This window comes from Carassius carassius, chromosome 31 (genome assembly GCF_963082965.1).
Source record: "Carassius carassius chromosome 31, fCarCar2.1, whole genome shotgun sequence".
NCBI classification, from domain to species: domain Eukaryota; kingdom Metazoa; phylum Chordata; class Actinopteri; order Cypriniformes; family Cyprinidae; genus Carassius; species Carassius carassius.
In genome coordinates this window covers 9,804,545-9,827,257 of record NC_081785.1, presented here as the reverse complement: position 1 = coordinate 9,827,257, position 22,713 = coordinate 9,804,545, and the positions used below count along the sequence as shown (strand labels likewise).

The 22,713-nt window shown below is 38.5% G+C and overlaps 1 protein-coding gene across 4 annotated transcripts in view; it reads right to left on the bottom strand.

The window, feature by feature from the left end:
• The window catches only part of LOC132111493 (latent-transforming growth factor beta-binding protein 1-like), a 90,201-nt gene that overhangs the window by 1,434 nt on the left and 66,054 nt on the right, over positions 1 to 22,713 (bottom strand). Inside the window, exons 13-32 of one of the 4 annotated variants that reach the window (XM_059518853.1) lie at positions 22,642 to 22,661; positions 21,427 to 21,529; positions 20,940 to 21,026; positions 20,142 to 20,267; positions 19,283 to 19,408; positions 17,956 to 18,075; positions 17,677 to 17,796; positions 17,229 to 17,351; positions 16,997 to 17,122; positions 16,478 to 16,606; positions 15,965 to 16,087; positions 14,998 to 15,126; positions 10,218 to 10,358; positions 8,528 to 8,689; positions 6,820 to 6,912; positions 5,784 to 5,912; positions 3,093 to 3,230; positions 2,128 to 2,295; positions 1,381 to 1,551; positions 1,148 to 1,297 (exon numbers count right to left, since the gene is read on the bottom strand). In XM_059518853.1, coding sequence (XP_059374836.1) covers positions 1,148 to 1,297; positions 1,381 to 1,551; positions 2,128 to 2,295; positions 3,093 to 3,230; positions 5,784 to 5,912; positions 6,820 to 6,912; positions 8,528 to 8,689; positions 10,218 to 10,358; positions 14,998 to 15,126; positions 15,965 to 16,087; positions 16,478 to 16,606; positions 16,997 to 17,122; positions 17,229 to 17,351; positions 17,677 to 17,796; positions 17,956 to 18,075; positions 19,283 to 19,408; positions 20,142 to 20,267; positions 20,940 to 21,026; positions 21,427 to 21,529; positions 22,642 to 22,661 — 2,484 coding nt within the window. The remainder of the gene's footprint in view (positions 1 to 1,147; positions 1,298 to 1,380; positions 1,552 to 2,127; positions 2,296 to 3,092; positions 3,231 to 5,783; positions 5,913 to 6,819; positions 6,913 to 8,527; positions 8,690 to 10,217; positions 10,359 to 14,997; positions 15,127 to 15,964; positions 16,088 to 16,477; positions 16,607 to 16,996; positions 17,123 to 17,228; positions 17,352 to 17,676; positions 17,797 to 17,955; positions 18,076 to 19,282; positions 19,409 to 20,141; positions 20,268 to 20,939; positions 21,027 to 21,426; positions 21,530 to 22,641; positions 22,662 to 22,713) is intronic. The other 3 variants (XM_059518854.1, XM_059518857.1, XM_059518855.1) reach the window with 3 other exon arrangements.

Genomic DNA, 22,713 nt, shown 5'->3' with positions numbered 1-22,713 from the left:
GCAGAGTATGTTTTGTATTCAGTACAAAGAACCAAGTCAATTCAGGAATCAGAATGTTGTTAATTCACTAAAAATAACTGGTTTCATGGAATGTTTTTGATTCACTAAAAAAGAACCATCCAAAAGAGTCATTAGTTTGAGAATTGGAATACACTGGTTGAATGTTTTTGATTAACTAAAAATAGCCAACTCGTAGAGTCACTCATTTGGGAATGGAACTACACTAGCTTTGATTCACACACACACACACACACACACACACACACACACACACACACACACACACACACACACGCACACGCACACACACACGCGCGCGCACACACGCGCACGCGCACACACACACACACACACACACACACACACACAGACAGACACACAGACACACACACACACAAACAAACATGACTCATGAATCCAACTGCTTAGTTTGCGCAGTTTGTTTTGACTGACAAAAAAAAAAAAAAAACTCAGAGTCATTTGTTTGTGAATTGGACTATGCTGATTGCTAGGTTTGTTTTTGATTCACTAAAATGATTGACTAAAAGAGTCATTTGTTCAAGAATTGGACTACACTGGTCTCAAGTGTCTGATTCACACTGTTGATTCTTTAACAGTGTTGCGTAGTCACTGAATAAGCCTACTGCTAAGAACTCTGTCAAACTATTTTAGTATGGTATGTTGGTGGACACATCCATGTGCAAGAATCATTATTGACCAAATGTCATTTAGTTCTATTATAAAAATATATAGAGGTGTATATATCATCTGCTCAGTCATGCCTCATTTCAGTAGATTAGTCATGACAATAACAATCCCTCACAATATAAGAAAAACACACCCAGAATTTTGAAGTTACTTTACAGACAAGATTTTGAATCACTTCCAACCTTTAGAGGTTTTATGCCTTAATAAAATACACAAAATAAAATAAATAAATCACATATAAAATAACTCCACATACTAATGAGGATCCTGAAGCTCAGATACGTTGATTTATAGATATTTGCACTCAACAGCACCTAATAATTAAAATAAATAATTTTTAAAAATAACAATTCTTTTGGAGTTAAAACAAACTGAAATGTAAACCTGAGCTAATCCCACCCAGACTGATCCCTTCCTGTGATACTCTGCTGTTGCTCACCCACGCAGGCCATGCGGGACATGTCGAGTGTGTAACCATCAAAGCAGTCGCAGGTGTATCCCTCCTGCACCCGCACACACCGTCCATTCTCACATCCATTCAGCACGCCGCATTCCTCTGCTCGCAGTCCTTCAAATGCATCATATGGATCTGAGAAAGAGAGGTTTTGAAAACACGAATATGACTAAATAATGACAATAAACTATTTCTTTTAGGTGTAAATTTGTACTCACTTCTGGGTTCTCCGTAATTTTCATAGAGGGGTAGCGTGCCATCAGGGTTCAGAGATCGAGAGTCATATTCAGGGCCATATTCAATAACTGGGCCAGCGACCAAAGCATCCTGACCATACGGCGGACGGGGAGCACCAAACTGACGAATATTACACATAGTGGCATAGGCATCTGGATGAGAATGAAAAAAATCAATTTTGATCAATTTGATCTGTTTTTGTGTTTGCAGGTTCTTCGTCTCAGAGATTGAAAGTGAAAGTGACGTGAAAGTGATACAGCCAAGTATGGTGACCCATACTCAGAATTCATGCTCCGCATTTAATCCATCCAAAGTGCACACACAGAGCAGTGAACACACACACACCGTGAACACACAACCGGAACAGTGGGCAGCCATTTATGCTGCGGCGCCCGGGGAGCAGTTGGGGGTTCGGGGCCTTGCTCAAGGGCACCTAAGTCATGGTATTGCCGGCCCGAGACTCGAACCCACAACCAACCCTAGGGTTAGGAGTCAAACTCTAAAACCACTAGTCCATGACTTCCCCATTTTTGCACAGATTGTGCAAGTATATATTTACAGGACAGCTAGATCTGAGTGGCAGGTCCAGAATAATTTTAATTAATTTTAACTATTTCCAATACCAAACAGAATCACTTTTTATAGAGAGAGAAAGAAGGTTTCTTTCAAAGCTGATATGCTGCTTCAGAATTTTCTTTATTTTTTGATGTGTAGTTGTGTATTTATACCTGTATTTTTCTGGGGACAGAGAGCACATTCCATGCCCCAGGCCTCTCCGTGTAAACAGCAGCACTCTGTGAACGTGGTCCGTAAGTCGGCAATGGGCATTGTACAGGCCAGACTTTCAGTCACAGTCTCCCAACAAATACCCGAGTACACATCAGTTTCTCTTTGACCTGTAAAAACACAAACACAGTAAATGAGCATTTCAAGCGGTGAATAAGTGTCATCTAAATGAAAATGACAGAATACTGAAATATGCTGGTTAAGAAAAAAAATTGGATAAACATTTACTAGCATGTTTTGTGTTAAGTTTATAGACATTTCCTACAAACATAAAACACAAAACAATGAAATGCCTATAACACCTGTGAAAAATCTATATTAAAACTTCATATGTAGAACTGCTTATTCTGACCCCCTCTAGATGGCAGTATGCCTCTATTTAGATTTGACAAGCAATATAGGTCAGAGATGATCAAATAATGATCAAAGTAGATTATAGCACATTGAGCTGTGTAATATTTAATCTATAATATTTTAAATATAAAATGCAGGGTTTCAGAGAAGAGAATATAGGTTTAAGAGATTGTAGGATTGACAGTAGATTAAAAGATTTAGAGCATTGTTTCTCAATCCAGCTCCAGGAGGAACCACAACAAAGCAGAATTGAGGTGTTTCACTAATCTGACTCGATTCAAGTCATGGAGAACTCGACTAATGATCTTATGAGATGAATAAGGTGTTCTAGATAAAGGAAACATCTGAAATGTGAAGGACTGAGGGCCTCCAGGCTGGGGAAACACTGATTTAGACAATGGGATTTAGAGTTTAGGGTATGAGTTTTAAAGTGTTATTTTAGTGGCTTTAAGTTGTGGGTTTTTGGAGTGAAGGGCTTTAAAGAACAGGGATTTGGCAGTGAGGTGTAGGGCTTTCAGGTACATAGTACTTAGTTACTGTTGTAAGACTTTACCTGCCATGGTGGGCAAAATGCAGTGCGCGCTGTCAGGTGTGAGAACCAGGGGCGGAGAGCAGAAACACTGATATGACCCATGTGTGTTTATACATTGACCATCTATACAGTTTGATTCATCCGCACATTCATCAGTGTCTGAAGAGAACAGAGACAGAGGAAAACAGAAAATAAACCAACTCAATGAGCAAGTTCAATCTGTTCTCAGTGTATGATATACAGTACAGACCAAAGGTTTGGACACACCTTCTCATTCAAAGAGTTTTCTTTATTTTCATGACTATCAAGGGCTATTTGACCAAGAAGGAGAGTGATGGGGTGCTGCGCCAGATGACCTGGCCTCCACAGTCACCGGACCTGAACCCAATCGAGATGGTTTAGGGGTGAGCTGAGCTGGACCGCAGACAGAAGGCAAAAGGGCCAACAAGTGCTAAGCATCTCTCGGGGAACTCCTTCAAGACTGTTGGAAGACCATTTCAGGTGACTACCTCTTGAAGCTCATCAAGAGAATGCCAAGAGTGTGCAAAGCAGTAATCAAAGCAAAAGGTGGCTACTTTGAAGAACCTAGAATATGACATATTTTCAGTTGTTTCACACTTTTTTGTTATGTATATAATTCCATATATAATTCCACATGTGTTAATTCATAGTTTGATGCCTTCAGTGTGAATCTACAATTTTCATAGTCATGAAAATAAAGAAAACTCTTTGAATGAGAAGGTGTGTCCAAACTTTCGGTCTGTACTGTAGATGCCAAAAAAACAACAGTTTCACCAGCATTCAACATTTCAGCAATTTGCCATATACATTTTCTTTCTAGTTTTAATTTTAGTGTACATTGTTATTAGTTTATATATATATATATATATATATATATATATATATATTATTTTTTATATAGATTTAATTTATTTTGTTTTCAGTTTTAGTTATTTTAGTACATCAACTTATTACAGTTAGTTGGTGATATTTGTAATTTTCATTTAAGCTTCTCATCTAATATTTATATTTATTGTTATTTTAGCTTTACTCCAATTACAAAACAGATTTTAATAGTTCTTTTTTAGATTTATTTTTCTTTTTAGTTTAAGTTGACAAAAACCAAACTGATAGGGAGACAAATTGGCAATGGCTTTAGTCCAACTAGTCGCTTTTAGTCAAAAAGACTGACACATGTAGAAACCAGAGAGACATATTTGTAAAAGTGTTTGTGTGAAAATGCATAGTTGAGTTTGGAGAGTGAATGGGTGTTCATATGTGTGTGTCAGTGTGGGTGTAGGAAGTCAAATGACTGTGGCTACACTGAATATGTGTGTGTGTGTGTGTGTGAGGCAGTCGGGTGTGGCAACTTTTAATGCAGTGTGGCCAGGCGAGACTCCATTGCAGTGGGTCTGTGGTTTTTGTGAGTGTGTGTATGTGTGTTTAGGCAGGCAGACAGCCTGCGGTGCACCATGAAGCTGTGGCCTGGATCATTACAGCTGTGCCGTCCTGACCAGTTGCAAGTTGTAGCCCGTTGACCCAAGCTTACACACATACTGTATACCCTGCTATCACGCTGCATGCATCATATGTCCACAAGCCAAGAGCCACCAGCTACAGCAGGTTTAAAACTTAAAATTAAATCCAATTTAAATGTGTTGGTGTTACGTTGAGCACAACTAGGCCAATACTTACACACACACTATCTATTCTACATGTAAACTCGCATGCACCCACACAAAAACACACAAGCCTGTCATTACAAACCGACAAAAGAACATGGTGACAATTCAAGGCCAAACATCACAAGCAATAAACAGCTAAGGCAGGATGTTATAAATAACAACCCCTTCTAAGATTACGTTCTAACCTTTCTAAGAATATTTAGACTAAAATAAAACACTTCCATGTGACTTATGTTTCTGAATACTGCCTTTTAAAAATTTTCATTAAACTGCATCAAACTGCTTTAATCTGTGTATATCTGAGAATAGAGCAGTGATACGCACATATTGGATTGAGCACAATGAGAAACATTAGAATATAGTATTCAAAAATGTTGATTTGACAACTCAATTTCAGTTGTCTCATGAATGAAATCCAAAATGCTTTTTTACATGGTTTGAAATCCCATGAAAAATAGAGTTTTAGTTAATGTGTCTTAGTCTGAATGATTAGATCAGTCATGTGACAGGATGCTAAATTGATGTTGTTGTTTCAAAACTGTATGACTTTCTTTCGTTTGTGGAACATAAAAATATATTTTTTAAGAATACTGGTAACCAACGTGTTTTTCATTTTATGAACACTGACTTACAGTATCTTCTTTAGAAAAAATACTGAGGCATTTCTCAATTTTTCTTATTTAATGTTCCATAGAAGAAAGTAAGTCATAAAGAATTTGAAAAGACTGCATAATGTACCATATTGATTTAAGTTTACCTTGTTACTATAACAATAAATGTGGGCACCGTTTTTCATCATTATGTTACTTTACATGTTACATGTTTGACTTTCTTCTGTGAAACACAAAAAAAGATATATACAGATATAACTTTTGTTAAAATATCTTCTTTTGAGTTTTGCAGAAGACTTTGAAACAACACAAGGTAATCATCATGAAGTATCCCTTTAAGAAAAAAAAAAACATATGATACATATAAATCCACAGTTGTTTAGAAATTGCATGCCAATTGTGATTTTGGACCTTACCAACACACTGCAGTTTGCTCTCATCATAGTAGAGTCCGGTCTTGCAGTAACACTCATACCCACCATGGGTGTTGAGACAAAAGCCATCTTTGCAGATCTCATTTTCAAAAAGTTTGCATTCATCTGCATCTGCAAATCAACATACATCAACACATTTCCATTATTTCATCATTGAACAAACTAAATCGGAAACCCTGGGCAACACCTACTGTACATAGCAGAATGCATCTGGATGGGTTACTCTGGTTAGTGTTCTTATTTGGGGATCTGCTACATTGAGAAATGTCATTTGACTGGAGTCTGACAGGGAGGAAATATCCTTACCATCCATAAGCATTCAATTAAAACGTATGCCGACACATACATCCCAACCACATCGCATTCACTAGTGCTGCCACCAGCCAAAGAGAAACCACACTCTCGCTGCATTTATAAATTAAATCAGTGCATCAGACTGGCCCTGTGACTGAGGTTTCCCCACACTGGGAAGCAGGCTGTTGAGTGTGTGTGTCTGTGTGTGTGTGTGTGTTTCAGCATATGTAGGTCAGATGCTAAGCGATGTGTCTGCGGCTGCCTCCACACATTACAAAGTCAAAAATATGTGCATAAAACGGGGGAAAAAGTGCAAGGAACATTAATGCTCAAATAATATGTGTTCCTGTAGCTCAATTGGTAGAGCATTGCCTTATCAAGGTTGGGGGTTCGATTCCCCGGGGACACATGATAGGTAAAAATTGATAGCCTGAATAATAAAAGCGTCTGCTAAATGCATAAATAAAATTTAATTTAATTTAATTTAAATAAAATGCACAAAAGCAGACGTAAACAACCACACATTAAAGGGACAGTTCATCCAAAAATGAAATCAATGTCAGAATTTTTTTGTCTGTACAATGACAGTAATTGGGGTCCGGTGTTGTTTTGGACCCCACTGACCTTCTCAGTGTTCCACAGAGGTCAGTCAGTCATTCAGTTTTTTTGGAACAACAGGCAAATGATGAACTATCCCTTTGAAAGTACACAGACACACAGATACCTTTGAATCTTTCTGCTAAGCTGGTTGTAGGAATCAAAGGATCTCCAGGAGGAATGTAACCCCGGCCTTCTGGACACATCTGTAAGAACTGATCTGCATAAAACAGCGTCAGTAGTTAATACAGGAAACTGTCTGCTGTATTTATTTTAAGAATGGTGATTATTAGAGATATGTAAAGTTGTAGATAGATTTGTAGTTAAGGCTTTTTGTAAAATAATGCAAGCAAACAGGATGCACTTTCTGCCGTCTCAGTCTGTGAACTTGAGCTCGAAACCCTGTGTATATTTCTCCCTTACAGACATAAACAATATATCTATAGAGTGTGAAATGTCTACTTTCAAATGAAAATTCAAATGGAAAACAAACTTCTCAGATTATGTAATCTGTATGAAACATGCATACAGGCGGATCCGTACTGTGTTGCCGACTTCATCTCTTAAACTGAAAACAAAGAAAGCACTAGTTTATAAAATTAATCAAATGTTAATGCAGTCACCTTACTGTTTTTCACTGACACGTTCATAATCATTACTTCTGCCAGTGCGCTGTGGCAAGCTTTGTGTGTACTTGAGTGCTTATTAGGCTATGTAGGCAATTAAAGTCTCATTTTAATGATTTAAATGGTTTATTAATAAACGTGCGATTAGTCGACTAATGCTTCAAATAAATGACTACTAGTCAACCAGAAAAATCCTTAGTCGAGGACAGCCCTACCTCTTAGTGATTAAAAGACATCAACATTGTATTTGGTTAGTCTAATCTAAAGGCCTTTGCTATGTTAAATAGTGAAGATCTTGAGTTTTCATTAAAGGGTGTGTCTGTGGCAGCATGACAAAGTTTAATGTTTCACCCTGGAAAAGGAAGCTGTTGCAAATCAGCCATAGAACGTCCGAACTGCCCCAAATTTTACTCGTTTGATAAGTCTCCTGGCCTGAACATATATTAAGGCCAGTATTGATTTATAATCATAGCGTCACCTGCTGGCAACAGGAAATTACTTGTTTTACACTAACTTAAACAAGCAATGTCTGATCTGCACGTTTGGTAAGAACCCTGGCCTGAAAACATCTACATGCAAATGTTCGGTTATAATTTATAGCGCCACCTATTGGCATCAGGATATGTCATGTTTTACACTAACTCAAACATACATACATGAAGGTGGCCCCATGTGTGAGGGGCCTTTCAATGCTGCTTTTAGCTTTGATTTGGGCTTAGCCTTTTAAGTTTCCCAACATAAGTGGTACAACAAGAAAAACTATGTTCTACTTCCAGTTTAAAATTAATAGTTTACCTAAAATGAACCCGGTAAAATAATTTGCTGCGAAGAATCACTTTAAAAGAATGAATAATTCCTCAAGTTCAACTCACTGACTCGATGCATGTGGCCGAAATAGTTCCTACTTTCAGTTGAAAATTTGGGCCTATCGTTCTGATTTCACCACCACCACTTTATTTTTTCAAAAAGTCTTAAAATGGGGAAAATTCTATTCTGCTTGAAGTTTAAAAGTTATAGTTTACCTAAAATGACCCAGGTCAACTGATTCACTGCAAAGAATCACCTCAAAAGAATGATTAATTCACTATCCTCGAGTTCAGCACTCTTGACTGAATGATCCATGTTGTCTTAATCTCTATACAAAAGTGTTCTTCTAGTTCTTTGTACTGTACTTTTTAAATTGCCGTTGAGAGTGATGTAACTGAATACCTGTTCCTGGTATGGGGCAGGGATGGACCTCACAGTTGTCCCCCCAGCCGGCTCCTAGTGTACAGCAGCACTCCTCTTTAGTCATGCCGCTTGCCAGCACCTTATCACACAGGTTCTCATCATTCAAGTTGAAGTAACACTCTTTCCTCTCCACAGGTGTGACTGTGAGGTACAACAACACAACACATAAGTCAGACTGGTTGTTTCGTCCTTTTAAAATATTCAGCTATGAAATTTCAATCATGTTTTATCACAATGCAACAAAACAAACAGAACTGGGAGGGAAAACAAAACAATGAATAAATGTAACTTTTCACTGCAATACAGTAACCCACAAAAGAACAAGAAAACAAGGTCAAGAACACAGCAGAAACTGTGCATGACATCAGAGAGCAGTTTTACAGTTCAGCCTTGACTTTTCAGTCACTGAGTGCTCCTTTTTATTATTTCCATATAATTCATAGTCCAAACTATTGTGATTCTAGTTCTACTGCTGTCCTTATATGTAAAAAGCATGATTTACAGCTAAGTTGAGAGATATCAGGCTTCTTCTCGTAAAAACAAAAAATAATGTTTGAACAGTTTTATGAGGGGAGGAGGATTAGGTGGGTGGATCTGAACAAAAGTTCTTAACTAAAAGCACTGGCTAAGATCTAAGAAAATGCTTCCTGTTACTTGATCTTCCAGGCGCAGCTGGTGTGTACACACACACACACACACACACACACAACCAATCAACATTGTTCTTTTATTTCCCAGTTCCACTATGTTCTTCAGCACTAGAGGAACAAATTGATTCCAATCTAGCCAGCGCAATCCCTTAAACCTTAAGATATTTTCAATTTTTTACATCTAACACGCCTTATGTAAAGTGGTAAACAAAACCTGTCCCAGATCAGATAACTAAAAAATAAATAAATAATCAGTTTCGCTGCCTGCATGACAGTGAACTGGAGCATGTAAATTGTATTTGGTGCTCATTTTTTATTTGATTTTTTTGCTACTTCCTGATTGGTATAATTCATTTAGTAAATACTGTATGTTGCTAAAACATCATTGCATCATGCAAACATCATGCAAATAAATGCTAAGAGCGGACAGAATTATTAATACTACTAATACTCTAATGAGAGTTTGTTAACCTATATAGAATGTCTAAAGTGGACTATTGAAACCCAGCAATAAAACTAAATATCAGGAAATCTTCAAGAGTTGTCTAGACTAAAAGCAATTATCTCATTCTGATAGGTCTTCTTGTATATCTCTTTGTACGTTATTTTTTTTTTTTTATCTTAGCGTGGGAATTTCTTTTTGGCTCTTACGTGCTTTGGGGCCCTTGGTGCTTTGGTCCCTCTGTAATCCTCAGACTGAATCTCATTTCTCTCCTGCCAGATCGTTTACAACCCCCATTCATCACGCCTTGCCTCCCTCTGTTCTACTCAGAACTGGACACTGATGACATGAAGTTACTGTCCTGTTGCACTAAAGGATCTCCTAGGCTGAGATTAAAATGTGAAGAGCTTCAGAATCGTTTCGTAGGAGGAGGACCGGGGTCATCTGTCCAGATAAAAAGGTAATCTGTGGCATAATAGCCTTGTAGGTTTGAGTTAGGGCACTGTTTGTGGGATCTATGTAGAATAATGAATTGGTTGATCACGTTGTGGTGGTTTACAGTAGGCTACAACATTACCCGGTGGTGTAGAGAAGCATTTGGCAGACATCGGATCAAATTCTTGCATCTCGTCAGGACATAAACACAGGAAGGTGCCTTCACGATTCTCACAGGTGGCCTCACCACACACATTACTGAGCAACTCACACTCGTTCACATCTGCAGGCAAGAAAACATTTTTTATTATTGAGCTGAAGATAAAAATCTGAACTGCAGAAGTTTATTTTGCGTTGGATGAGATTATTTGTCAGGTTAAGTCAAGTCACCTTTATCTATACAGCGCCTTATATAACACAGATTGTTTCAAAGTAGCTTTACAAGGATAAACAGGAGAATTATTCAATGATGCAAACAGAGATCAATTCTGATGTAAAGCGGCTCTAAAGAGTCATTGTTTAGCTGAGGTCAGTTCAGTGTTGATTCAGTTCTTCAGTTCAGCTCATCATTTATCATAGTTGTTCAGTTTAAGGCTGGAATAAAGTACACAACTTTTAAAATCTGATTTTTTTTTTAAACATTAGGCATCATACACTTACTGATTTTGTAATAGTCAGAGGAAAACTGGCCATCATACATTAAACGACTGAAGGTCATACACAACCACACTTTAAAGTTGTTCCAATCACAACATACTCGTGCAGAAATGTGTGCCTTGTTGCTAGGACATGTGTGACAAATGAAAACAACGTGTTCTAAATCAAACATGTTTGATATTCTACGACTGGATGGAATCATAGTCTGAAGCTAAAAAAATTGGAGTCTGTGACCATCATACAATACTCAGTTTTCTATGAAATCTGTTAACTCTAATCTGCAAACTAGTTCTGACTTTCGGCAACTAGCGTCAACTTCTCCAGACAGTAAATCATTGGAAAATCAGTTCAAAAGAACGATTTATTCACTTTTCTTGAGTTCAATTCACTCACTCACTTCAGAGGAAAGTGGTTCTTGAGATAAGAATGATACTTATTAATTAGAATGATACTTATTAAATATTTTAATAATAATAATTTTGAAAGAACAAACATTGCATGTAATCACAAAAAGTAAGAAAAGTGAAAGTGAAAAAAAGTGAAAAAGTGAAAGTGACGTGACATTCAGCCAAGTATGGTGACCCATACTCAGAATTTGTGCTCTGCATTTAACCCATCCGAAGTGCACACACACAGAGCAGTGAACACACACACACACTGTGAACACACACCCGGAGCAGTGGGCAGCCATTTATGTTGCGGCGCCCGGGGAGCAGTTGGGGGTTCGATGCCTTGCTCAAGGGTACCTAAGTCGTGGTATTGAAGGTGGAGAGAGAACTGTACATGCACTCCCCCCACCCACAATTCCTGCCGGCCCGAGACTCGAACTCACAACCCTTCGATTGCGAGTCCGACTCTCTAACCATTAGGCCACGACTTCCCCAAAACATGGGGACTACAGAAACATGAGGGACAGAGTTTCACCAGATTTCTGACCAGACTTTTTACAACCACAGACTAACATGAACTCATGAACTCGGAAGCTTGTGAAACATTGGCCATTATCTAGTCATAGTTTATCATTTCTAAAGCTTTGTCCTGATTGGTTCAGAGCCTTCTGCAGCATTTTCATTAATTTTCCTTATCAAACGGTGGCTTTTGGGAACCTTATGGAGCAATGACAAACTGTGTGCACAGCTCACTTCAGTAAATAAAACAGCCCCATTTTTCTACTGACTGTCTCTGACAGCTTGAATTTATTACGACCAAAGTAGCACTGTAATGCAAGTGTCTACTTCCTGCAACAAAGCTCTCTCCTCCTTTCTACCGTTCTTTCCCTTTTCTTCAGTGCTTCACACATCTGTGACTCTCATTCTCCTGCTTTTATCAATATCTCAGAGCACCAGATACAAAAGGATGCAATAAATCAACTTGTATGGAGAACATTTATGTGCAATAGACTCTGAATTCTCTAATGGAGCCATCCTGTAAGACGCACACACATACACACACACACACCAGACCCTCACAGTGATGGTGGGCCAGCTCGTCAATGAGCCTGGAAGTGTTAAACAGTCATCTGGAGTCAGCAACAATGTGGGTGCTGCCCCACTAGGGAATGATAAAAAGTTAAAATAGGACGTCAGTGCCAGATGAACAATTTAAAAAAACAGATACAACCTCATAAGAACTGATACATACTGTACTAGTAGTTTTTCCATGCACTCCAGATTAGAGTAGGGTTTGACGGGAACATTTTCTACACCGGAAAAGGTTTTTCTTTTTATGTAGGTGTTTTATACAGCGTCACAACAAAATAAATTATACTCTAACTGTGAGTTTGGAGTGTGAATTAAATGTGATCAGTTAAGACTTATTTTGTCCATCTTTCTTTTACATCGTCACTGATGGCTAAACTCAGAAGCAAAACATACATGGTGTATTTTTGATTCAGAATCAAATGGCTCTTATGAGCTGGATCTTTAAATGATTCACTCAGAAAGACTCACAAACACACAGATCACCTATTTAAATCATTTGACAAATTCCGCACTGACTGTCAGAGCGGCTAAACAATCAACATGTGACACACTTACTGAACGGTAATCTTTTACTACTCCAATATTAATCAGTTTCATGTACTTAAGGTTCATGAACTTTGAATCATGGGCTTGAGCTCCTGTACTTATAGTGCTTCAATCGAAGCATCAATCCCCAGGGAACGTATGAACTGATAGGTTTAATTATTCAAAACGTTCAAAGTAAATGTATTTATATGTGTTTGTGTGGGGGGAGAAGAGAAACACTCTTTATTACGTTTATAAAGAATTCTGTTGACAAAGTGATAAGTAATTTACTTTTTTCTAAGCAACAAATGAAACCAAGAAATTGATTCAGAATAGGTTTTCCATAATGCTTTTGTTTTTTTTTCCAAGTACACAGGGAGTTAGGATGTTCGGATGGATAAAGAAAAATGTATTGTGGCTGGAATGTTGTCGTGCAGCATTCCATTAGGCCTGAGATCTTTGTCTTTGAAAGTAATTGGAGTACAAAGGGATAGGAGAGGAAAGAAAGAGCAAGGGATGTGGTAAGGACAGAAACTGAGGAGGGAGATGGAAGAACAGATAAGGGTAGAAAGAGAAAGAGAGTAGTGGGATGAAAACAGGAATGCATGGTCTGCGTGTTTTCGCATTTGTGTGTATTTATGTGTATGACTACTGGAAACGATGGAGGTTGTTACATAAGCCGGCAAGACAAACAACCCCTGTTCAGAGACAGTACGAGAGAGAGAGAGTGCGTGTATGTGTGTGTGTGTGTGTGTCAAATCATCATAGTAGAATGATTTCTGAAAGATCACGTGACACTGAAGACCGGTCTAATGACTGCTGAAAATTCAGCTACAATTTTATAAGTGTTATTTAGATTTCAACAAAAATGTTTTATATGTTAAATAAATGTGGGGTAATTAAATGAATTGAAATAAATTGTATTTAATGAACATATGATTTATGATTATTCATAAAATAATTTTGCACAGTCGTACCACCCATCCCTACACATATAATAAAAATGAAACTTCCTCTGTCTCTGCTCTTACTCTTTTTCAAAAGGTGGGCTGCACCACAACACAATGTTATTTTAAAAAAGCCAGCAACTCCAGACCTCTAAACACCAGGCCACATAAAACCATGAGGCTCCATCACTTGAATAGGACTTGACTCTGTGTCAGTGTATTCATGTGTCTATGAGTGTATGTGGGGGCCACTGATGGGTTTGACGCCGGTCACTGTTTTAAACATTACCAAGGTCTGTGCCATCCACCCTCAGACTGGAAGAAACTAAACACTCACATCAATCATGGCTCTAGCAAAGTGCCTGCCATATTTTTTATGTTGTCTGAGAGGAAGTGGCAAAAAATCTCAGAGAGTGCTGGCCTCGGTTTCAAATCCAGCTGTGGTTTACCTGCCTGTCAGGATTTTTGTCTCCAAGTAGACAAAATCAAGATTAGACCTCCTTTGATTGCACTAAATACTTTTTCCCAGTAAAAAATCTTTACACCTAAAGAAATTAACAGCATTTTGACAAATATGTTTAAAATGATGTACCCTTGACTGAGATTAAGACTTCAGTCTAATCCATGGTCTAAATGAGAAACAAAGGCCTGGTTTCATAGACAGGGCTTAGCCTAAACCAGGATTAGGCCATAGTTCATTTAGGACATTTAAGTAATTTTTATAAACATGCCTTAGAAAAAAACATTACTGGTGTGCATCTTGAGACAAAACAAAGGCACTGATATATTTTAAGATCAATCAGTACAAGTTTCTTTCATTTGAAACAACTCAGACTTGCATTTTAGTCTAGGACTAGGCTTAAGCCTTGTCTGTGAAACCGGGGGATTATGTTTTATTCTACAGTGATAGACGGATCACCAAAAAGGACAAAAATGTACTCCACACAACTTGTGTAAGTCATACATTATCTTTCTGTGAGGAACAGACCACAATTTAAGTCTATTACGCATTATTATTTGCTGAAAATCTTTCCTTCCTTTCTCATACTACACCGGGTTTGATTGCAAAACGTTTGAGTTTGTGGAAGTGAAAAATATTTATATTTGTGTTTGAAGGGGAAAAAGGTGAGTGCTGTAAATAATGACATTTATTTTTGGATTAACTCTTTAGCAAAGAAGCATCGACAACACCTCCTTTGTCAGGTTTAAGTTAGGTTTCTATTAGTGATAATTCATTGAATATCGTCAATTTTGAGTCTTTTTTTAAATTGTGGAATGAAAATAACAGAAACTAGGAAAGGAAAATACGTACCCACACAGCCCTGCCCATACTGAGAGTCCTTGAATCCAGGGTTGCACTGGCAACTGAAGGAGCCTATTGTATTCTGACAAACACCTTGACTTCCACAGGTATTCTCATTCAGCGAACACTCATCCACATCTAAAACGAGAGAGGGAGAGACAATAATACAGAAAGCTGTATTATTCTCCGAACAGAAATGTTCGGCTTTTTGAGTTTGAGTTTGAGTTTGAGTTTGAGCTTGAGTTTGAGCTTTTTGAGTGCTGATCTGGGCAGAGATGAATGGATGACAAAGAACACAACAGTTTTGATTTCCCCCAGGCTTTCTTCGATGAACAGAAAGTTCAACAGAACTGCATGTGTTTGATATAGAAATCCTTTGTAACATTAAAATGTCTTTACTGTCACTTTTGAGCAATTAAATGCATTCTTCTGATTCAGAGTATTAATAATATAAAAAAAAAAAAGAAAAACCTTACTGATCCCAAATTTGCCAAACGGTGGTGTATATGAACAAAACCAGTACATGAATGTAGATATGAAGATGAAATGAGTATGAGTATGTCTGATCGGAAACATACTTGCAGTCTGCAGTGTTAATTAGCAAATGTTTAAGCCACAAGAGACAAAGAAACAGCTCTGATGAGAATCAGAATATGGAGATGTGCAGTACAACAATGTGAGCTGGGTGGAGCTAAGGTGGTGACCTCCCGACTGAAGCTGGTGCCTGTGGGCACTCACCGATGCAGACGCTGTGTTTGCCTCGGGAAAGGCCAGGTGGACAGGGCACCTCACATCGGTAAGAGCCCGGCATGTTGCGACAGGCCCAAACCCCACAAATAGATGTCCCCAAGTCAGCACACTCATCAATATCTGACAGACAGCACAACCAACCAATCAGCAGACTAACCAGTCAACAAAGAGTTTCTTGTTGGAGGAGTGATGAAAAACCTAATTGTTTTGGATTCTAGGTTTTTACCCTGGCATGTCTGATTGGTTGGCTCCAGACGGTGGCCCACTTTACAATGGCATATATATGAGCCCTCTGTGTTTGAACAGGTACCATTTACACATCTGCTGCCATCCACACATTCATCTACATCTGAAAGAGCCAGGGCACACACACACATTGATTTTGAGTAGGTCATTTTATGTAATATATTTTCTTTGTCTAGACATTCAGCTCAAATGCTTCCTTCTCCCCATTTTAGTGCTGGACGGGGCATTTAAAACAACTCTGGCACCTCACTGGGCCCCAGGAGCACATACACACATCCCACCAGAGGAAAAATAACATTGGCTCGTACGTAAAACCCATTAGACACACAATCCCTTTCTTTCTTTCACTCTCTTTCGTGCTGCCAAAGACTGGGGCTTCAGTAAAGCAACAGATTAATTTTGCCTAAACATCAGATAAATATCAACACCGCACTCTGAGAATCAGGACAAACCACAGCAGGATGCGTCTATGTGAGAATGTGTGTGTACATACCCTCACAGCCTGGTGAATCCCTGGTGGACACAAAGCCGGCATCACACTCGCACAGGAACGAACCCTCTGTGTTCAAACACTTTCCACTGGGGACGCACAGCTGTGTCTCATCCTCACACTCATCAACATCTACAAGATTCGAGGGATGAAATCAGTAACAGTATTCCAAGCAGTGTGCTGCGAAGTTGGTTTTCTGATCTTAGTTGGTTTAAGATGATCACCCAGAATGGCCAAGCTGGTCTAGCTAGATTCCTAGCAAGTTGGACTTTAGCTGGTTTTCTGTTCTTATCAGCTGAAAAGTCCCCAAAAAACATCCTAAAACCAATCAACTGAGCAGCTAAATGCTGGGTTTCTTTCAGCAGGACTCTGAAAGAATCCAGGTGCTTTAAGAACACAGAAAATTCACAAAAAGCAAATTATACATACTACATACTGTAGAAACAGTAAGAGTTGTATGATAGTATGCTATTCTAGAACACAGACCCTGAATGTATGTGTTTGTAAGATGAATTGTCTCACCATGGCAGCTGGTGCCGTTGACTTGTCTATATCCCTGTGGGCAGTTGCACTGGTAAGATCCCAAGATATTGACGCACTGTCCCACACTATCACAGGTCTGAGGTAACTCCAAACACTCGTCCACATCTGCAAACATCAGAATATTTCAAAACTGCAGACAGAATCAATCCCAGGTGCCTTTAATATGAATACACGATTACACATACAGTAACACACACATGCATGCTCGTACCGTTACATTGGTCTCCTGTGGATGACAATATAAAGCCAGGCTCACAGTTGCAGATAAATGACCCCTCTGTATTCTGACAGTGACCTTGGATGCACACACTGTCATCCTGGCATTCGTCGATATCTGACATGCACACACAAAATTGCAGTTTGCTCACTTGCATTTTATGATTTTGTTTAACCTGTTTGTTTAACAATCACAGTGATGAAATTCACAATGCTTTCATAACTCACATCAAAAGCCATGCTTTGTAAGAGGCTGAGCAATTTACAAACAAAATTAAACTAATCGTAAAAACAAAATCAAAACACAAAATGAAAATAAAAAGACAAAATAAAAAAAAATCACTTAAAAGTTGGAGAGGCTTATCTGTCATTGTTAGACAGGATCGAGACCAAAAACATATTTGAAAAATACCAAAAGCTGCTGAACTTTGAATGGAGAGTACCTATGCAGGCCTTGCTGTCAGGAGTGAGCAAAAACCCTTCATCACACGTGCAAATGAAATAGCCCTCCCGATTGGAGCACTGACCATGAGTGCATACTTCATCCAAACACTCATTTATATCTGCACAGAGAAGGTCACGCACACAATACATCTGAAGATGGGTCACATTTATAAAGGCCCCCTCATTTTTCTAAAAAGTTGCTGTGCTAAACACATATCATTGTATACATATATATATATATATATATATATATATATATTAAAAAAAGGGTTTCTTACCAACACATTGGCCATTTCTCCCTTCAAACCCCTCCGGACAAGGAGAACACATGAAAGAGCCCAGAGTGTTATAACAGAGACCGGATGGACACACTCTCCCATCCTGACATTCATCGATATCTACAAAGAGACAAGCAGAAATGAACAGACTGATTCAAAATCAAATATGAATTCATGATATCCATTCAGCCAGTGTACTTGTGCCAGCTGTGAAGGTTTGATAGGGGGGTCTGTTGTAATGGATAGGTGTTATTGCTGCCCCACTGTGAGGAGAACAGGAAACAAACGATTTAGGTGCAAGAAAGCTCATTTTGTTCTCCACCTCTCTGCTATATCTTTATTAAAGAAGTAACACAAAGAAAAGCATCTTAACTGTGAAACTATTCCAATAGCGATGCCATGATGTGTGATGGCAACATGCCTTTTTTCTTCTGCATGTTCAACCATCCATTCGCCTTAACTGCTTCCAAGGGCTGCCTAAGACACTTCATCTCTGCACTGAATGGATGTGTTTAATGGATGTAAAATCAATCTCCTAGATCAAAAAATAAATAATTTCTGTCTCATAGACTGGGCTTGAGCAAACAAACAACTGCATTAAAGAGCTGACGCTCCCCATTCTGCAGCAATTTAACAAATTCCCCATTGCGGCATTAAAGTGGAACACATTCCTAAATGTGTAACTGCTATGAAACTGAAAGAAACCGTTTAACCAGAGAAACCAATGTGCTGGCCGTATCAGTTTAAATGGGTGTAATGAGTAACTCTGGGCAGAAGTTTCCGGATATCTGGATTTCCTAATATGAGAAGACGTGTTTTCCAAGTACCGTGAACATTTCCTCAGCTGCAGCAGTGCTGAGGTATTTGGGTGACTCGGTTGAGGGTACGATAATACCTCTCTTCTTCCTCCACAAACCTCAAAGTGTGTCACTGGGAGGTGGATTCTACCTTGTCTGCAAACCCTGAAAACCAGCTAATGACACACAGGATGTGTGATGGAGTTGAGATGTGGAGTTGAGAAAGAGACAGAGCTGTGTCTGTATTTAGACAAACACATTGCTGTTCAAGACCAAAAGCAGACTTCATATGAGTGCTGATCTGTCTGGATTAAAATAAGAACCAAGAAATTGGATTGGTAATGGCTGCAAACGGACCATTTTCTTCTTTTCTAACATGCCCACAAAATAAATCATTGATAATAAAATATTCTTAAAAGAAAGAGCTGAAGAAATTGATTAGGAAATCTATGTACCAGTCAAACATTGTGAACCCTACTCTGTTAGTTTGTGCATATGGGTGAGTTTATATGGGACAGTCTTATAATTACCGGAGCAGCTGGTGCCCTTCTCGTTAGGCATGAAGCCAGGCTCACACGCACACAGGAATCCGCCTGGAGTGTTCTGACAGTGACCATTAGCACATAAACTTGGGCTCTCTGAACACTCGTCGACATCTGTCAAAAATAATCATCAGTTTATTAATGGATTTGTCTTTACAGGACGTATAAGACAAAATTCCCATTTTAATCCAGTGTTTTCATAGCATATAATTTACTGAGATGCCATTTTCTGGATTTAGAAGCATAGAAGTCTTATAGATAGTAAGGCATAGATTAAAAATGGTGTCTAAAAATGAAGTGAAAATGAGTAAAATTATATATATAAATGGTAATTTTTTTAAATTATTACTTTATTTCTACATAGAAACAAACACTGTAATCACTAAATGTTTGTTTATGCTATTTAGATTTTTAGATCCTTAGACGTTATTAGACATCGTTGCCAAGCGTCCAGCAGCAACAAGTAAACACCGCAGGTGTAACAAACTTAGCAGGTGTTACACTGGAGCAGGTTTCATAACCCCAGGTAAAAAGCAGTGCTAACACCACCTTTAAACTTGGTTAAACCTTGGTTAAAAGTGGTGTTTAGAATGATGATAACCCAGGGTTAAGCGCAGTGTGAAATGCTCTAATGTGGGTTTTCATTTTAGTTTTCATCCCTTTTCAAGGTTCCTTGTCACACAAACTCTTTCCATTTAGTCAATGACTATATCAAATGTATGTATGATGGATTTATGGATGCAGTACATAAGCAAAATAGCCGCTGTACTGAATGAAAGAGAGAGACAGTTCTTGGTAATGGATGTAGAGATCTACAAGATTAGTAGTTTAACCTTTGAACTCTCACCTACACACGTGGTGTCCTCACTGTCTATTCTATAGCCGTCATCACAGATGCACTTGTAGCTGTCAATAGTGTTATAACAGATTCCCGCAGCACATATATCAGGTCTCACCTGACACTCGTCAATCTCTATGAAGAGAAGGAAAAAAAAGAACAAGGTCATTTTTTGCAGTGTAGGCAATGCATTAAATAAAAATCAGAGGCTAATAAACGAAGGGCTACATGTACTTTTGAATCAACAAACAAGTCATGCCTTCAATCACTTATTGGATGCAGACATTTAGTAGCTTTGGTATGAATGTTTCTTCCTTTGAGAGTAGGAAGGAATGGCTTTTGGTGAATGGTGAATTGCATAAGTTAGCTTGCAACTTCCTAATTAATCCCTTGCTTGTTGTGGCCTGTTCTGACCACTTCCTTGAAATAAAAATAAAGTTGAGAAGAAGAATCAACAAGAGGTGAAAGAGTGCTAAAGATCGAATTAAGTTTCACTCAGCAGTTCATTAATTTCCTGTGTGTTACATGTTTTAAAATAAAGTATTTAGAGCCTCCTTCCTTTAAAGACATGATTTTGAAATATGCCCATAGGAAAACAAGTGGAGAGAGAAGTATAGATATTGAATGGACAGATAGGATTTTTAGCATTTAAATGATTGATTTTAGCTATTGGTGCATCAATATTAAATTATTTATATAAAATAGTACTTTTCTGGCCAGATAATTTTTATAATCATAGACTTATCAGTAATATTTTGCATCCCAAATATACATTTCATGGATGCGTTGATGGATGGATGGATTCACCTGCCAGCTGTGTTGGGGAGATGTCCTGACTTTCTATGGAGGGTGGAAGTGCCACAGGAGCGGGTGGTGACACCTTCTCCACCACCTCTGGGGAGTGACAGGGAATGGGGCAACATAGGAAGAGAAAGAAAAGAGATTTAGAACTTTCCACAATCTGCTTAAGTCCTGCTACATGCCATGGACCAGATTTTTTACAAAACAAATAATTAACATATGCATGATCTCTCTCAATATGACAAACAAAAACTGAACATATCTAACATCCGGCGCCACAGTGGCAGTTGACAGACCAACCCATCACCATCTGGATGTGTTAGTTAGCCCACTTACACACATCTGAAAGGAACTGTTCTACCCAATTTAAACAGTATCAATCCAATCACAAAGACTTATTCAGAAGATATGCATAAACTAGTGGGTCAACTATAAAAGCGAATGAGGTGAAGAGGTGTTTATGGGGATATGCAAGTACAAGTGGGACTGAGACCTGAGAGGGCAGGCTCCATCCTGATTGTAGACACCCCGGGTGACAGCTGGGCCTGTCCAGGCTGTACTACTGACCTATCAACATTCATGTGGGTATAAAGCTCCTTCAAACAAATAAGAAACAAATGACACACAGTGATCGACTGATCCAAAAGAGATAAAGCAAATTTATTGGCAACTAAAGCAAAGGAATGAGCAAGTCAGACTGCTTCTGCTCTGACAGCATGGCGCATTAAATTTGGCAGAACTGTAAATATTTTGGGCCCTGTCCCAAATGGCACATTTGATGTATACTTGCAGTCATGCAATGTCTGTTAAGTCCACAATATTCTGTCACTTTAGGTTTCGGAGGCAAGTTGGCACTGATACAGAATATTATCTGAAAGTCTATGCAGAAATACATAAACAAAGTGTGGAATTGGGTCGCAAGGGCTAAAGGTGGCAATAGGGATAGAGTCTTTAAAGTTGAGTGGAAAAAAGCAAGATGCAACCTCTCCACCCCTGCCCTCTTCTCTCTCTCTTTCTCTCTCACACACACACTCACACATACTAAACAACACATGCCCTCTTAAATTAAGTTCTGGAAAGAGAGTTAAGCCATAAAAATATAAATAATTGTGGAACAAAATGGTGTTTCCTCAGATTGCCACACTGGCCGAATCCTTAAGAGAACCTCCAGACAACTTTTGAAGGTCCCTCAAATAACCTTCAGTAAATATTTTTTAAGTGAATCAGAACCTCAAGGGGTTACTGGATGAACTAATGACAAACTCTGGATATCTTGAAGGAACTTGTGGGTTCATAAACTGAAGAGACATTTAGGTTCAAACCAACTAAACACTGCATGCCTAGACCAATCTTGAAGAGTAATACAAGTTTGTACCGTTTTGGACAACCAAATCATAAATATAATTATTTTTTCAAAACTGCAACTTAAAACTGCTCTTTTCTAAATGTTAATGTTGCCTAATTAAAAATATACACACACACACACACACAAAGCAAAGGACACACACTGACACATAACACATCTGTAGGAGCAGAATGCAGAGCACACAGAGTGGTCATGCAGCAGTGATGACATGATGATGTCAAGCTTTGAATGTCAAGTTTTGCTGCTATTCTGCGGAGCTGCATTGACGTTTGTGTGAAAGCATCAGCATCAGCTGTGCAGCATATTTAGCAGATCTTTACTGCTAAATCAAACCCAACTTACCTGCTGGGGAACTGTGGGCACTACAAGAGTCCATTATGTCATATAAAAACACAAAAATAAATTGAGTCATAC